This window comes from Salmo salar, chromosome 01 (assembly GCF_965601325.2).
Source record: "Salmo salar chromosome 01, fSalSal1, whole genome shotgun sequence".
Taxonomy (NCBI): domain Eukaryota; kingdom Metazoa; phylum Chordata; class Actinopteri; order Salmoniformes; family Salmonidae; genus Salmo; species Salmo salar.
In genome coordinates, this window is record NC_138291.1 from 38,060,302 (window position 1) to 38,078,596 (window position 18,295).

The 18,295-nt window shown below is 45.9% G+C and overlaps 1 protein-coding gene across 3 annotated transcripts in view; it reads left to right on the plus strand.

Moving 5' to 3' along the window:
- sptbn5 (spectrin, beta, non-erythrocytic 5) overlaps positions 1–18,295 on the plus strand; it is a 66,177-nt gene that overhangs the window by 18,114 nt on the left and 29,768 nt on the right. For all 3 annotated transcript variants that reach the window (XM_014192723.3, XM_045717484.2, XM_014192732.3), the window contains 15 exons: positions 2,935–3,088; positions 3,418–3,618; positions 5,709–5,915; positions 6,552–6,723; positions 6,832–6,968; positions 7,333–7,545; positions 7,839–7,991; positions 8,187–8,317; positions 8,567–8,821; positions 9,111–9,398; positions 13,583–13,829; positions 13,986–14,125; positions 14,263–14,362; positions 14,449–14,619; positions 15,056–15,220. In XM_014192723.3, coding sequence (XP_014048198.3) covers positions 2,935–3,088; positions 3,418–3,618; positions 5,709–5,915; positions 6,552–6,723; positions 6,832–6,968; positions 7,333–7,545; positions 7,839–7,991; positions 8,187–8,317; positions 8,567–8,821; positions 9,111–9,398; positions 13,583–13,829; positions 13,986–14,125; positions 14,263–14,362; positions 14,449–14,619; positions 15,056–15,220 — 2,734 coding nt within the window. The remainder of the gene's footprint in view (positions 1–2,934; positions 3,089–3,417; positions 3,619–5,708; positions 5,916–6,551; positions 6,724–6,831; positions 6,969–7,332; positions 7,546–7,838; positions 7,992–8,186; positions 8,318–8,566; positions 8,822–9,110; positions 9,399–13,582; positions 13,830–13,985; positions 14,126–14,262; positions 14,363–14,448; positions 14,620–15,055; positions 15,221–18,295) is intronic.

Here is an 18,295-nt window from a genome sequence, read left to right on the forward strand (position 1 = left end):
CAGCGCCCGCCCCCGCCAAGATGACGCCCTGGGCGAACCCCCCCTTCAGCGCCCGCCCCCGCCAAGATGACGCCCTGGGCGAACCCCCCCTTCAGCGCCCGCCCCCGCCAAGATGACGGCCTGGGCGAACCCCCCCCTTCAGCGCCCGCCCCCGCCAAGATGACGCCCTGGGCGAACCCCCCCCTTCAGCGCCCGCCCCGCCAAGATGACGCCCTGGGCGAACCCCCCCCTTCAGCGCCCGCCCCCGCCAAGATGACGCCCTGGGCGAACCCCCCCTTCAGCGCCCGCCCCCGCCAAGATGACGCCCTGGGCGAACCCCCCCTTCAGCGCCCGCCCCCGCCAAGATGACGCCCTGGGCGAACCCCCCCCTTCAGCGCCCGCCCCCGGCAAGATGACGCCCTGGGCGGCTGCCCATGTCGCACATACCTAAATCCGCTACTGATTTTGTATTAGTCTATAAATATATCTCTTTGCCAAAATTTGTGTCTTATTCAACTAGTATTTTTTGAAAGTGTAAGAATAATAATTCAGCCATAGTTGTTCTGAAATGTTTATTGCTTGCCAACGTTTTTATTTATTTTTCAAATCAAATTTTATTAGTCACATGCGCCAAATACAACAGGTGTAGACCTTTACAGTGAAATGCTTCCTTAAGAGCTCCTAACCAACAGTGCTGTTTCAAAAAATACGGATAAGAATAAGAGATAAAAGTATCACATAATTAAAGCGCAGCAGTAAAAAATAACAATATATACAGGGTACCGGTTAGTTGAGATTTTACTCCCTCCTCTATGTTTAATATAACACACATACATGAATTATTAATTTCGGTTGCCTATCCTGATGTGAAGTTTGTTCTATAGAAAGTATCTGACTCTGATGTGTGTCACAGAAAGTATTTGACTCTTGACACAAAATTAAGGAAATTAGAAGGGGGGGATTCTGACCACGAGCGGTTCTGGGGGCAGGGGGGCCAATGCCCCTGTGACAACAATTTTGGACCCCCTTGTGGCCCCCCTAAATGTGGAGTATGAAATCATTTTTACATAACAAATTTTTGCTATCGTTCTTTTTTTACATCCGTTATTAGACAGTGGCAACGATGATGATTATGAACATGGTCTTTTGCCTGCTAATGCCTGCAATGCAGTGAAGAAAACGATATGACAACAATAATGTCTAATGTAACTGGCCCCTCTAACAGTACAACTGGCCCCAGCTTGGCCCCCCCCAGTTGAAATGGTCTAGAACCGCCACTGATTCTGACGGGGAGATTTTCGGCACAACACCGGCAAACCGTGTCAATATATCCGCCAAACATTGGTTTCGAGGGCATTATAATTTTTACACAACGGGTTACCAACATATTCAAATAATGATTGACATATTTTCATTAAAACGTTATTTTGATGAATTTATTCATATTATTTAATCCTTCCACAAGATCGTCCCTAAACAAATCTAGGGTTGCTACCCAAGCCAGCTATTCGTTGGTTCGGTTGCCAGAGACGCGACTCGGTCTTTCAGTCTTTTTATTCTGTATCTATGGACGCGACCTAGTCGTTTGTTCTAAATGTTCCATTGATAAAATCAACGTTCTTATCCCTTGCTTGCTAGCTAGCCAACCACGGCTAACTTACAGTCACATCAAACAGTGCAGACAGAATAACAACAGTAGCTGCATTTGTTTAAACTGTTTTCTAGTGACATTTATTTGGATACATGCATAACAATGAGCTAAAGAGGCACTCTTGTTGGAGATCGAATTTGAATATTGAAACAATGTTGCGAATGTCGGCGAGACAGATAGCAAGGTTTATACAAGTCTTCGCTGTTGAAAACTAAATGTTAGTCTAAAAGAAATGTGAGATAATGTCTAGATGCTTTTTATAGTGGGGATCAAGTTTATAACTTCCCTGCCTGGGCTGATGAGACAGTGGATTACGCAGTCAGGTGGAACAGAGTAAATAGGCATTTTAACTTCATAGATTTAGCCAGTGGTAACTTGTGGAATAGGCTGGAATGCGCTTCTAACCAATCAGCATTCAGGATTAGACCCACCCGTTGTATAATTAAGCAATAAGGCCTGAGAGGGTGTGGTATATGGCATATATACAACGGCTTAAGGGCCGCTCTATCGTGCATAAATGTATTTTGTCCCCCCACACCAAACGCGATCTACACATGCAGGTTAAAATATGAAAACAACTCTGAACCAATTATATTAATTTGGGGACAGGTCGAAAAGCATTAAACATTTATGGCAATTTAGCTAGATAGTTTGCACTTGCTAGCTAATTTGTCCTATTTAGCTTGCTTGTTGTTGCTAGATAATTTGTCCTGGGATATAAACATTGAGTTGTTATTTTACCTGAAATGCACAAGGACCTCTACTCCGCCAATTAATCCACAAATAAAACGGTCAACCGAATCGTTTCTAGTCATCTCACCTCCTCCCAGGCTTTTTCTTCTCTTGACTATATTGCGATTGGCAACTTTCATAAATTAGGTGCATTACTGCCACTGGCCTCGTTCGTCGAGATGGGAGAGGCAGGACTTGCAGCGCGATCTGCGTCAGAATTAGAACTGACTTCTATTTTAGCCCTTGGCAACGCAGACTCTTGTTGGCGCGCGTGAGCAGTGTGGGTGCAATAATTTAATAATATAGATTTTTAAATTTATTTTGCAACGCTCGCGCATGCAACACGAGCGATGTAGTCAGCCTGTTAACCGTATATTGGCCATACACCACAAACCCCCGAGGTGCCTTATTGGCATTATAAACTGGTTACCAACATAATTAGAGCATTACAAATAGATGTTTGGTCTTACCTGTGGTATACGGTCTGATATACCATGGCTGTCAGCCAATCAGCATTTAAGGCTCAAACCACCCAGTTTATTATGTTGGTTATTGTCTTAATGAATCAACAGGAGGAAAATGCTGGAGGGCCAGTTGAAGCTGTTTGAGTTTTTCCACGACTGTGAGGAGGTGGAGGCGTGGATCTATGAGAGGTGGCTTCCCCTTCAGTCTGCCAGTCTGGGCAGAGATCTCAGCCAGATCCAGCTGGCAATTCAGAAACACAAGGTCAGACCTTGGTTACATCACAAATGACACCCTATTCCCTATAGTGCACTACTTTTGACCAGGGCTCTCGTCCAAGTAGTGCACTATATAGGGAACAGGGTGCTATTTGGGTCAGGCCTTCTTCAGTCACACAAACAGTGATTATTCAATTTCAAGTTTAATTAAGCTTACATAGCAGTCAATATAAACTTAAACCCATGGCATGATAAATAGTTTGGAATAAGCTTATCTAAATACACTGACATTTAAACAAATGAAAATACGTAATGTCATAATGTGAACCAAACCCTCACTTTTATGTGTTTGTTGACCCGTCGCTGTTTTGGCAGGTTCTTGAAGCCGAGGTGCAGTCTCATGAGTCTCTGTGCTCAGGGGTCGTGAGTAGAGGTCAGGAGATGTGCAGAGGGAAACACCCCAGTGAAGAGGACATCCAGAAGTCGGTCCGGACGCTGAAGAAACAGTGGGAGCACGTGAAGGATGAAGTGGTCAATCGCAAAAACAGACTGCATGCAGCCATCGTTATCAAACAGGTTACAACTACTAAAACAATGCAGAAATAAAAGTCAGAGAAATAGATGGTTTGACAGAGGAATTACATTTAGGAGCATGTACGTAATAGGCTGGAGAAAGGTACCATAGCTAGTTCTTGACATTCTCTATTTATTTTATAGACCGTGATAATTGGAATGTAGAGGGGAGACAGAGAGACTGAGACGGGATTCGTACCCACGTCACTAGGGGTATATGTGTTTCGGAGTCTGGGGGGCTAACCACTACGCCAGACTCTGGCATGTGATATTCTCCTTTCCACAGAATTAGATAGAACAGTCACTAGGGGTATATGTGTTTCGGAGTCTGGGGGGCTAACCACTACGCCAGACTCTGGCATGTGATATTCTCCTTTCCACAGAATTAGATAGAACAGTAGAATAGACATTAGCATCCTGGCAACATAACTACAGGACAGACATCTTGGTCAGGGAAAGTTTTGTTTAAATTGTACACTGCTCAAAAAAATAAAGGGAACACTTAAACAACACAATGTAACTCCAAGTCAATCACACTTCTGTGAAATCAAACTGTCCACTTAGGAAGCAACACTGATTGACAATAAATTTCACATACTGTTGTGCAAATGGAATAGACAACAGGTGGAAATTATAGGCAATTAGCAAGACACCCCCAATAAAGGAGTGCTTCTGCAGGTGGGGACCACAGACCACTTCTCAGTTCCTATGCTTCCTGGCTGATGTTTTGGTCACTTTTGAATGCTGGCGGTGCTTTCACTCTAGTGGTAGCATGAGACGGAGTCTACAACCCACACAAGTGGCTCAGGTAGTGCAGCTCATCCAGGATGGCACATCAATGCGAGCTGTGGCAAGAAGGTTTGCTGTGTCTGTCAGCGTAGTGTCCAGAGCATGGAGGCGCTACCAGGAGACAGGCCAGTACATCAGGAGATGTGGAGGAGGCCGTAGGAGGGCAACAACCCAGCAGCAGGACCGCTACCTCCGCCTTTGTGCAAGGAGGAGCAGGCGGAGCACTGCCAGAGCCCTGCAAAATGACCTCCAGCAGGCCACAAATGTGCATGTGTCTGCTCAAACGGTCAGAAACAGACTCCATGAGGGTGGTATGAGGGCCCGACGTCCACAGGTGGGGGTTGTGCTTAGAGCCCAACACCGTGCAGGACGTTTGGCATTTGCCAGAGAACACTAAGATTGGCAAATTCGACACTGGCGCCCTGTGCTCTTCACAGATGAAAGCAGGTTCACACTGAGCACATGTGACAGACTTGACAGAGTCTGGAAACGCCGTGGAGAACGTTCTGCTGCCTGCAACATCCTCCAGCATGACCGGTTTGGCGGTGGGTCAGTCATGGTGTGGGGTGGCATTTCTTTGGGGGGCCGCACAGCCCTCCATGTGCTCGCCAGAGGTAGCCTGACTGCCATTAGGTACCGAGATGAGATCCTCAGACCCCTTGTGAGACCTTGTGCTGGTGCGGTTGGCCCTGGGTTCCTCCTAATGCAAGACAATGCTAGACCTCATGTGGCTGGAGTGTGTCAGCAGTTCCTGCAAGAGGAAGGCATTGATGCTATGGACTGGCCCGCCCGCTCCCCAGACCTGAATCCAATTGAGCACATCTGGGACATCATGTCTCGCTCCATCCACCAACGTCACGTTGCACCACAGACTGTCCAGGAGTTGGCAGATGCTTTAGTCCAGGTCTGGGAGGAGATCCCTCAGGAGACCATCCGCCACCTCATCAGGAGCATGCCCAGGCGTTGTAGGGAGGTCATACAGGCACGTGGAGGCCACACACACTACTGAGCCTCATTTTCACTTGTTTTAAGGACATTACATCAAAGTTGGATCAGCCTGTGGTGTGGTTTTCCACTTTAATTTTGAGTGTGACTCCAAATCCAGACCTCCATGGGTTGATAAATTGGATTTTCATTGATTATTTTTGTGTGATTTTGTTGTCAGCACATTCAACTATGTAAAGAAAAAAGTATTTAATAAGATTATTTCATTCATTCAGATCTAGGATGTGTTATTTTAGTGTTCCCTTTATTTTTTTGAGCAGTATATTATATTATTTATTATCTGTTATTTTCCTCTTCAGTACTTTGCTGATGTGACCGAGGCCAACTCGTGGCTGAGCGACAGGAAGCCCCTCCTGATCAGCGAGGATTATGGGAAGGATGAGTCCTCCACCAGCGCCCTGCTGCAGCGCCACCTACGGCTGGAAAAGGAGATGGGAGCGTACGTCGTGGAGGTGAAACGTTTGGGAGAACAGGCCAAGGGAGCCTCCCAGCTGGCCCCGCTCACAGTAAGTTCCCCATCAGTCACTGTGCCTTCAGAAAGTATTCACAACCCTTGACTTTTTCCTAATTGTGTTGTGTTACAGCCTGAACTTAAAATGGATTAAATATAGATTTTCTTTCACTGGCATACCCCATAATGTCAAAGTGGAATTATGTTTTGACATTTTTACAAATTCATTAAAAATTAAAAGCTGAAATGTCTTGAGTCAATAAATATTCAACCCCTTTGTTATGGCAAAACTAAATTAATTCAGGACTTAAAATGTGCTTGACAAGTCACATAATAAGTTGCAAAGTCTCTGTACTCCACACATACAATACTGTATCTGTAAGGTCCCTTATATTTAAAAAAAAATGCAATGTTTTTTTGTGAAATCTTTCAGTATTTTGTGAAGATCATTGACAAAAAAACGACATTTAAATCCATTTTAATCCCACTCTGTAACAACAAAATGTGGAAAAAGTAAACGGGTGTGAATACTTTCTGAAGACGCTGTAACTACACCACAGTCTTTAAATGTCATTGTATCATGAATACATCCTCAAACACATTGGGTTTTAATAATAAAGAAGTAGCTTACTATAAAATCCACCCCCATTGACTTCCAAGAGTTGCTGAGGACTTTCGTATTTTTCCACAGGCTGAGGCCCAGCAGAACAAGATGCCCCAGTACAGTGATTCCTCTGGTGACGAGGTGGGATTGACCACACCTGGGAGAGTGACCTCCCTCAGAGGAGCAAAGATCACTCAGACATCTACCCAGACCCATACACAGGAGGCTAATGCCAAGATCAGGTTTAAATACACAAGAGGTACAGATTCTCAACTTCAATAGAATATGGATTATTTATAGAAACAATGTTACTTTTCCACCAATAGGCTTAGTCCAGTTTCTAAGGTAAATAGTCTCTGTTTTCCAGGTGTGACGGTGTGGGACCGTGGGGAAACTGTGACTATCCTCAACAGAGACAATGAGGATATGTTTTTAGTGAGGGACAGCAAAGGCAACGAACAGCTGGTGCCAAAGACGTACCTCACAGAACTCCCATCATCTACAGTAAGGTTCACTATTAGCTGTCTCTATGGCCTAGTAAAGAGCTTTATGGCACTTAGCCCATTTGAGTCATCGCAAGTATAATTGTGTGCCTACATTAACTCATTAACCAGCCCGCATAATCCCAGGTTGGGATCAATGATCTACACCCCTCAAATTCAAATCTGGACCTCAAAGCCAGTTCCACTGTTTTTCCCCCTGTATTATTCTCCTCTAGTCAGGGACTGATTTAGACCTGGGACACCAGGTGTGGGAAATTAATTATCAGTTAGAACATAACACCAGCAGTACTCCGGACCTTGTAGGGTAAGATTTGAATACCCCTGGTCTACACAGTTTAAACTTCATAATTTTCCATTTTAAATAGAACACTCCCTCTACACCACCGCCATCCACCAATGGGGTTACTGAAAGCCCCACTAAGAGGGTGAACCGGGCGCGTCGCAGACGTTCCATGCGCCGGGGGACCGCTGAGATCCAGTCCTCTTCGATTCCTGATCCACATTACCAGAGAGAAACCATAGAGAGCACCCAGAGCAGTCTAGACCGGGACTTCAACAGCCTGCACAACCTGGCTATGGTGAGAAATAAGACCTGGGGTTTCAGATTCTCCTCTACATTTTTGGGGTGAAAAATGGTTTCCCATTGCATCACATAAGCAGTACAGCAATACAAATCATTACACTACATCTAAGTTATAACACTACATTTTGTTTTATGCTTTGACATTTTTGTGAAGACATCTTTGATGATGTAGTGGCAGCGCCCTGTACAGAGAATAGGACCCAGAGGGATCATCCTGTAGCACACGTGTAAGTTGTCACATACTGGCACCCAAATAGTGTATTTGTGTCAAATTTCTCCACCATACAGTCCAGGAGGAAAACTCTGGAGGAGACGGTTCGGTTGCACCGCTTCTACAACACCTGTGAGGAGTTTGAGTCCTGGATGGAGGACAAGGAGAACATCCTTAACACCTTCACTCCTAACTCCGACAACGTGGGAGTGGTGCAGGCCAAATATGAGGTAACAATCCAGCCTCATCACTGAGATTATTCCGTAACAATTTATTTGAAGGCCACCTACATAAGGACTTCATTACACATTCATAACACATACTTAACTCAATAATTAGCAGTACATCAGCGTTTGTCTCTAGTGCTATTATTTCATTGATATAAGAGTTGGAACTCCCCTTCTCATGAACTCCCCATGTTCCAGAACTTTCTGACAGAGCTGGCAAGCGGGAAGGGCCAGCTCGATGACATCACCAGACTGGGGGAGGAGCTAGTGAAGAGCAGACACAGTAAACACAGAGAGATACAGGCCAAGCAAGGACAAGTCACACGCAGGTAGGTGGACTAGCAGAAAACTATTTTGTAATAGTACTACTGACATCTACTAAGAATAACATGATAAACACAGTTTTTCAGATTAGATAGTTCTTTATTGTATGTTGTTCACAGAAATGTTTATTACGTACAGAGAATGCACTGCGTTTTACTGAGACGCACACACAATGTTTAATCATTGAAGAGAGCTGTTCATGTTGTTATTGTTGTTGTCACTGATGTTGGTGATGATATTGTTGTTCTTGCTAGGTGGGAGCGCATGCAGAAGCTGAAAGATGAGAAGGGCCATGAGCTGCTGAGCACGGCGGATGTGCAGTCCTTCCTCCAGAGCTGTGAGGAGGCCCGGGCCCAGCTCATGGAGCAGTTCACCCAGCTGGACACTGTGGACGGTGTGGGTACTACCTCCACAGCCCTGGACACTGAGGAGAGGGCCCAGGCTCAGGCACAAAGAGACATACAGGCCCTGGAGAGGAAGATAGCATACCTCAAGAGTGTGGCTAAAATGTAAGGCACAATTGTAAACCATCACTAGTCCACGTTTCAGTAAAAGTGACGGTTTTAGCCAGCCGGCTAATTTTCAACCGCAGTCCCTGGGCAGGTTATTAAAAACAATTACAATATAGACAATCATCGACCAGTGAGCACACGCAGAGCAACATAGGACAAGCAAGACGTAGCATACATACAGAGCAACATAGAACAAAAAGCAACAACTGTTGATGGTTTTGAATGTAATGCCAGGTAGTTATTCATCCATCCATTCATTCACGTTCTACATATGTGTGTGAACCAGGAAGCAGGACTGCAGCCCAGCAGAGGCTGCAGCCATCATGGAGGAGGTGCGGGGCCTGGAGGCTCTGCTGGAGCAGGTGAAGGGCCAGGCATCAGAGAGACAGAGGCTTCTGGAGGAGGCCAAGCGGCTGCAGCTGTTTCAGCAGGAGACCAGGGACCTGCTGTTGTGGGCCGGGGCCGCCCAGGACCGCCTACTGGAGGACGACACAGCCTCGGACGTGACCTCCGCTCAGACCCTCTTGAATGACAACCAGGATCTTAGGATAGAGATCGACGCGCAAAGGGAGAGGTGAAACAGAATTTGGGGTTCTTTCCTTTCTGGAAAGTTGACTTATGTTTATACTAATATGATTTCCACCGGTCTAATGTACATTGCTCGTGTTACTTGGCTCAAGCAAGTCTCTTCTTATTATTGGTGTCCATCTGAGGTGCAGTTAACTCTAATGAACTTATCCTCTGCAGCAGAGGTAACTCTAGGTCTTGCTTTCCTGTAGTGGTCCTCATGAGAACCAGTTTCATCATAGCGCTCAATGGTTTTTCAAATCAAATTGTATTTGTCACATGCACCGAATACAACAGGTGTAGACCTTACAGTGAAATGTTTACTTACAAGCCCTTAAACAACAATGCTTTAAGAGGTAACAAATAATTAAACAGCTGCAGGTAGAAGCTGTTAAGAAGCCAATTGGACCTAGACTTGGTGCTCCGGTACCGCTTGCCGTGCAGTAGCAGAGAGAACACTCTATGACTAGGGTGGCTGGAGTCTTTGACAATTTTTAGGGCCTTCCTCTGACACCGCCTGGTACTGAGGTCCTGCATGGCAGGAAGTTTAGCCGTAGCACTACCCTCTGTAGTGCCTTGTGCTCTTGATGGTGCAGCTGTAAAACCTTTTGAGGATCTGAGGACCCATGCCAAATCTTTTCAGTCTCCTGAGGCAATAGGTTTTGTCGTGCCCTCTTCACGACTGTCTTAGTGTGTTTGGACCATGATAGTTTGTTGGTGATGTGGACACCAAGGAACTTGAGGCTCTCAACCTGCTCCACTACAGCCTCATCGATGAGAATGGGAGTGTGCTCGGTCCTCCTTTTCCTGTAGTCCACAATCATCTTCTTTTTCTTGATCACGTTAAGGGCGAGGTTGTTGTCCTTGCACTACACGGCCAGGTCTCTGACCACCTCCCTATAGTCTCATCGTTGTCAGTGATCAGGCCTACCACTGTTGTGTCATCGGCAAACTTGATGATGGTGTTGGAGTCGTGCCTGACCATGCAGTCATGAGTGATCAGGGAGTACAGGAGGGAACTAAGCACGCACCCCTGAGGGGCCCCCGAGTTGAGGATCAGCGTGTTGGATGTGTTGTTACCTACCCTTAACTCCTGGGGGCGGCCCGTCAGGAAATCCAGGATCCAGTTGCAGAGGGAGGTGTTTAGGCCCCGGGTCCTTAGCTTAGTGATGAGCTTTGAGGGCACTATGGTGTTCAACGCTGAGCTGTAGTCAATGAATAGCATTCTCACATAGGTTTTCTTTTTGTCTAGTTAAGTGCAATAGAGATTGCATCATCTGTGGATCTGTTGGGGTGGTATGCAAATTGGAGTGGGTCTAGGGTTTCTGGGATAATGGTGTTGATGTGAGCCATGACCAGCCTTTCAAAGCACTTCATGGCTGCAGACGTCAGTGCTACGGGTCGGTAGTCATTTAGGCAGGTTACCTTAGTGTTCTTTGGCACAGGGACTATGGTGGTATGCTTGAAGCATGTTGGTATTACAGATTCAGTTAGGGACAGGTTGAAAATGTCAGTGGAGACACTTGCCAGTTGGTCAGCGCATGCTCGGAGTACACGTCCTGGTAATCCATCTGGCTCTGCGGCCTTGTGGATGTTGACCTGTTTAAAGGTCTTACTCACATCGGCTACGGAGAGTGTGATCACACAGTCGTCCAGAACAGCTGATGCTCTCATGCATGTTTCAGTGTGACTTGCCTCGAAGCTAGCATAGAAATAATTTTGCTCATCTGGTAGGCTTGTGTCACTGGGCAGCTCGCGGCTGTGCTTCCCTTTGTAGTCTGTAATAGTTTGCAGGCCCTGCCACATCCGACGAGCGTTGGAGCTGGTGTAGTGCGATTCAATCTCAGTCCTGTATTGACGCTTTGCCTGTTTGATGGTTCGTCGGAGGGCATAGCGGGATTTCTTATAAGCTTCTGGGTTAGAGTCCTGCTCCTTGAAAGTGGCAGCTCTACCCTTTAGCTCAGTGCGGATTTTGCCTGTAATCCATGGCTTCAGGTTAGGGTATGTACGTACGGTCACTGTGGGGATGACGTCATCGATGCACTTATTGTTGAAGCCAGTAACTGATGTGGTGTACTCCTCAATGCCATCGGAGGAATCCCAGAACATATTCCAGTCTAGAAAAATAGTCCTGTAGCTTAGCATCTATCTGACCACTTTCTTATTGACCGAGTCACTGGTTCTTTCTGCTTTAGTTTTTGCTTGTAAGCAGGAATCAGGAGGATAGAATTATGGTCAGATTTGCCAAATGGAAGGCGAGGGAGAGCTTTATATGCTTCTCTGTGTGTGGAGTAAAGGTGGTCTAGAGGTTTTTTCCCTCTGGTTGCACATTTAACATGCTGGTAGAAATTAAGTAAAACTGATTTAAGTTTCCCTGCATTTAAGTCCCCGGCCACTAGGAGAGCCGCCTCTGGATAAACATTTTCCTGTTTGCTTATGGCCGTATACAACTCATTAAGTGCGGTCTTAGTGCCAGCATCGGTTTGTGGTGGTAAATAGACAGCTACGAAGAATATAGATGAAAACTCTCTTGGTAAATAGTGTGGTCTACAACTTATCACTCTACCTCAGGCGAGCATAACCTTGAGACTTCATTAGATTTCGTGTACCGGCTGTTGTTTACAAATATACATAGACCAGAGGCCGCTGTTCTATCCTGCCGAAAAAGCTTAAAACCCACCAGCTGTATGTTATTCATGTCGTCATTCAGCCATGACTCGGTGAAACATAAGATATTACAGTTTTAATGTCCCGTTGGTAGGATATACGCGATCGTACTTCGTCTATTTTATTTTCCATTGATTGTATGTTGGCTAATAGGACCGATGGTAAAGGGAGTTCCTCTGTCCAGTGTCTGTGTTCTTTTGCCCATCTTAATCTTTTCTTTTTATTGGCAAGTCTGAGATATGGCTTTTTCTTTGCAACTCTGCAAGTCCAGCATCCTGGAGTTGCCTTTTCACTGTTGACGTTGAGACTGTTGTTTTGCGGGTACTATTTAATGAAGTTGCCAGTTGAGGACTTGTGAGGTGTCTGTTTCTCAAACCCGGAATCCCCACCGGCTAGGTACAAGGTCATCAAGGTTCTTGTTAGCAGCTTTGAGAAATTCCTTGTATATTATGCTCACCCATCAGGGGGCTTTGCCAGGCAGGCTCAGAATCTTGAAGGGGCGGTGCTGCTTTAGTAGGTCTCTGATCGCATTTATCTTTCTGTTTTGGTCGCCTATCAGCTACTTACAGTTAGCCCATAAAACAGATAAGGACTTCTCCTTAGTGTGAGGGTCGTTCAGATCGGTGTCTAGGGTATAGGGTTGGAGACTGTTCCTTCATGATAGGACAATAAATACATAAACTATATTTATAATTTATTTTAAAATGTATATCCCATATCTGCACAAAATTGAAAGCTCTCTCTTATAACCCCTGCTATCAGACTCACACAAGTTTCTTAACTTTGCACACAGTGATGGAGCACTGTGTTTTGGATCATTGTCATGTTGAATGACCAACTTCTTCTGCAGTTAGATTTTTGTGGTAGAGGGGCGCAGGTTTTTATCTAGTATGTCTCTGTATTGTGCGCCATTCATCCTCCCATCACTCCTGACAATATTGCCAGTCCCTGCTGCTGAAAAGCATGCCAGTAACATGACGCTTCCACCACCATACTTTACGGTGGGGATGGTGTTACCTGGCTGGTGTGCAGTGTTTGACTTGTGCCACACATACCGCTTAGCGTTCAGGCCAAAAAAGTCCACTTTAGTCTCTCTTTCTTTTGAAAGTCTCTACCATACTTTGGGACCATACAGAGAGAGCAGTATTTATCCTCACAGATTCATTTAAAGCAGGTGATCCACTAATTTCTTACACAGGTGGAGTCCATCAACAAATTGTGTGACTTGTTGTGGTAATATATTACACCTGAGCAAATTTAGACTTGCAATTACAAAGGGTATGAATACCTTTTTAATCTGATCATTTCTGTTTTTCATTTTTAGTACATTGTTGAAAGCTTTTGGAATTTTTCTTTTGATTTGACATGGTGCTCTAGGCTTTGGATCAATTGTAAAGAAATCTGAGACAGCAAAATGTGGTAAAAGTGTTGGGAGGGTGAATACTTTTTTTTAAGGTACTGTGTGTGCAACACATTTTTTATGTAAATCTCTCTGTAATGTACTTGTATTCTTCTAACTAAAAGGGTGAAAGACATGGAGAAACTTGGAAAGTCTCTTGAGGAACAATCAAGGGGAAACCGAGGTGTGAAGGACATCCAGCAGACGCTGGGAAAGCTGAGCCAGGAGTGGACCAAGCTGGACAAACTGTGGGGCAGTAGGAACAGGAGGCTGGAACAGGGGGTGGAGCTACAGAAGCTGAATCAGGAGGCTGACCGTATCGAGGCAGCCCTGTCTGGGCATGAGGCCAGGCTGAAGGTCAAAGACCTGGGGGTAAGATACAATATACTGTACACTGTTATACAATTAATGAAAGGATAATAATAATAAGCCTTATGGTATGTGGCGATGGATGTGTATGTGTGTTTGTTCAGGTAAGACCACTTCTGTTCTCATCCAGTGTGTTTGTCTTTCCCTCTCTGTGCTCAGGACTCTGTAGACAATGTCCACAGTCTGTTGGGCAGACAGGAGGAACTGGAGGGCCTACTGAATTCTCTGGACCAACAGATCAGCCTCTTCCAAGACAAGAGCAAGGAACTCGTCAACAAACGACACTTTGCTGCCAAACAGTAAGGCTTATGTTGATGACCAGTTTGGAGACATTTCCCCCAAATGCATAGGAAATGTGTAGCAGTGAACAATGTATTGTTCAAATGATTCAAAAAAACATTGAAATGACCAAATCATTTTTTTAATGACTTTTTAGAATACAGGAGAGGTCACAGAATATTCAAGAGCGCAATAAGAAGCTTGGAGAGAGCTGCAAACGAAGACGGACCCTCCTGCTTGATTCACATAAGTATCAGGTACACTTGATATAGAAACCCACATTTTGTGTACCTTTTACAATGGCAGTTAAGCGCTTGAACATTTTTTATGTGTTTGTCATCAGGAGTTCCAGAGAGATGCTGAAGAAATGCTGTTGTGGATGGAGGAGAAGTTCAAGATAGCTGAAGACGAGTCGTACCGGGACCCTACCAATATCCTCCGCAAGCTGAAGAGACATGAAGCTGCTGAGAAAGAGATGCAAGCTAACCAAGTGTGGCTAGACAGACTCACAAAGGTATCACAGGGCTTTCACCATTCTATCCTTTCTATACCTAATGGCTCATAATGACACCTTCTCTCATCTGTTCGAATCGTGGCAAAACTACAACAACAAAAAAGCACTATAAAGAAGAAAAAAAAGTCTGTTCACTGTTTGTTGCTCCCACTTCTTAATAATGCTATTGGTGATACAGACGCAAAGTTTCAACCAACGTGATGGTAAACTTGACAAACATTCAGTAAAACTGGACCACTAAACCAGTTGGGGGAGGAGATGCTTGTGGATGAGCACTACCAGAGCCAAAGCTTTAGGATGAAGGCCTCCTACTGTACTGTACTGTTAAATATTGTATGGTAAGCCTAATCGCTTTCCATTCGTTTGGGGAGCAAATGCTACTGTTACTGTACTGCTATATTGTACTGTAAGTTAACCTGTTGTCTGGTTCCATCAGTTGGGAGAGGAGATGCTGTCGGAGGAGCACTACGAGAGCCAGAATATCAGGAGGAAGTCGACCCAGGTTAACAGTCGCTGGGTCAGGCTCCAGGGGAAGATGACTGAGAGAGGAGACAAGCTGAGACAGGCTGGACAGCAGGAGCAGCTCATGGAGCTACTGCAGGTAACACACTAACAACCTCTACACTACCTGTTACGGAGTCTAGTTGATAGGTAATCGACTAGCCGGACTGTTCCCCGGACTCCGCGTGTAGGGATTTGTACAATGCATGAACAAGGCTATTGAACTAGACATTGGTGTCTGTCTTTATTACTTTATCCAATATATCATACTGAAACATGGTATCAGAAGTGGCTCGAAAACCATACGTTTGTTATTTTTGTAGCTAAGTACAGTATAGGCGCGGTTACGTTCCATATGCGAACACACGCCGATTCCTACTCACAACACTGATCAACTAGTTGTTAGCTGGTTAGCTAGCATCACTACCTACCTCGATGACTGAAGGCAAAGAAGTCTCCTATTCCATCGCTATGGCAGCGAACATTCCGCCACCTAATCCCATGGTTCTCACAGGGGACTGGAATACTAATTGGGACAATTTCAGGGATGAATTCGAGGACTATGCGCTGGCGACCGGTCTACATGAGAAACCCAACGAGGTACAAGCGGCAACTCTGAGGAGTTTAATGGGCAGCGAATGCAGGCATATCTACCGGCACAATCTCACCCTCACAGCGCGACAACAGTGTGATGCAAAGGCTATATTGGATGCATTGGAGAATTACTTCAAACCCGCCAGAAACGTAATTTACGAGCGGTTCGTTTTCGGAAGCTGCAAACAGGAAGAGGGTGAGTCAGTACACAACTTTGTAACCCGTTTGAGAGAAAAATCCGCCACTTGTGAATACGGGGGATTGAAAGATGAATTGATTCGTGACAAAATAGTACTGGGAATTGCAAATGAGGATACACGCCGGCGTCTACTGAGAGAGAGAGGCTTAACATTAGTAACTGCCATCGAAATGTGCCGCACTGCTGAAGTCACTGACATGAGAATGAGAGCAATGGAAATCGAAACCCCACGCTCCGACGTTGACACTGTTCACGCTGTTGCTAGGCAGACATTCAGGCAAAACCAATCAAGGCAGAGTAATTCACCACGAACGGTGAACACAGAGAGCCCAGTAGCATGTATATACTGTGGGAATACGCACACACGTGGCAAAGAGCACTGCCCTGCCTATGGAAAACCATGCAGAGCTTGTGGAACTAATAATCACTTTGCAAAAGTGTGTCTCAAAAGCAAAAGAAGGGTGAGTGAGGGCAAGATTCACTGTGTTGATGATGTCACTCAATGTTCAGGGCTGAACAGTGAAAGTAACATTTACATGCATGAATCCATTGGGGCTGTACACTCAAGAGGGAAGAAATGGTTTGTGACACTACGATTACACAACAAGCAACAACAATGTCAACTGGATTCCGGTGCTACATGCAACGTAATGAGCTACAAAGACAAAATCAATCTGGCACCTGACACGCATCTATTGCCCAGCGATACTAGACTAAAGCTGTACTCAGGAGAGCTAATGAGCTCTATGGGCACCTTTGAGACCGAATGTGTTATTCGGGGACGCAAACACAAGCTGGAGTTTGAGATTGTGAAAACCAGTCAACATCCTCTCCTCTCAGGCTCTACATGCGAACGCCTGGGACTGATGCAGTTCACTGTACCAAATGACCTGCACATTGTGGATCATGTCCAGCATGGACCCCTGTCCAAAGAACAACTACTCAACAGATATGACGATGTATTCAACATGCCCGTTGAATCAGTGCCTGGTGAGGTACACTTTGAAGTGGATGAGAGCATCACTCCAGTCCAGTGTGCTCCTCGCAATGTGCCCATTGCAATGAAAGTGGCTGTGAAGGCCCAGCTGGACAAGTATGAGGCCGATGGCCACATGACATCTGTGACCGAACCAACTGACTGGATCAGCAATATGGTCATAGTGAAAAAACCAGAGAAGCTGAGGGTCTGCATCGACCCAAAGCATCTGAACCAAGCATTGAAACGATCCCACTACATCATGCCGACACTAGAGGATGTCCTCTACAAGCTTCCCAAGGCCAGGATTTTCACCTTGGTGGATGCCCGAGATGCATTCCTTCAATGCAAGCTGGACGAAGAAAGCAGCTTCATGACTACCTTCTGGACCCCCTGGGGTCGGAAACGCTGGCTCAAGCTCCCGTTTGGTGTCTCAGTGGCACCTGAGGTATACCAACGCAAGCAGCACGAGTTACTGGCTGGGCTCAAGGGCATTGAACCCATCGCTGATGATGTCCTGATCGTAGGCTGTGGTGACACAGACGATGAAGCAGAACGCGACCACGATGTGAAGCTCCTGGCACTGATGGAGCGCTGTCGAACAGTTAAGCTTCGTCTTGGCCTGAAGAAGCTACAGTTCAAGGTGAAAGACGTCCACTTCCATGGCCACATTCTTTCGGCAAAAGGCCTGAAGCCGGACCCAGACAAGGTCCGAGCGATCCTCGACATGCCAAACCCATCTGATGCAAAAGGAGTACAGCGTCTCATCGGTTTTGCAAACTATCTTGCAAAGTTCATGCCACACCTATCAGCAGTCTGTGAGCCTCTGCGCCGGTTGCTGGACAAAGACACACCATGGCACTGGCTACCCAAGCACGAGGCAGCGGTGCAGGAGATGAAATCTCTGGCTTCATCCATGCCAGTGTTGCGCTACTACGACGTCACGAAGCCTGTCACAATCCAGAGTGACTCCAGTCAAAGGGGACTTGGATGCTGCCTTATGCAGGAAGGCCAACCCGTTGCGTTTGCCTCGAGAGCGCTCACCCCCACCGAACAGAACTATGCACAAATTGAGAAAGAGTGCCTCAGCATCGTCTTCTCTTGCCAGCGATTCCATCACTACTTGTATGGTCGAGAGCTGGTCACCGCTGAAACTGACCACAAACCACTCATTGCCATATTCAGTAAACCTCTCCTCAACGCGCCCAAGAGGCTTCAAAGCATGCTCCTGACTCTGCAAAACTACAGCCTGAAGGTCATTTACAAGCCAGGACCAGAGATGTACATCAGCGACACACTGAGCAGGGCAACGGCACAATGTACAGGCAGAGGCACTGCCTATCAGCGGCAGGCCATCTGTTCGCTACAGCAGGAACAACAAGATGTTCAACAGATCAATCAGGCAG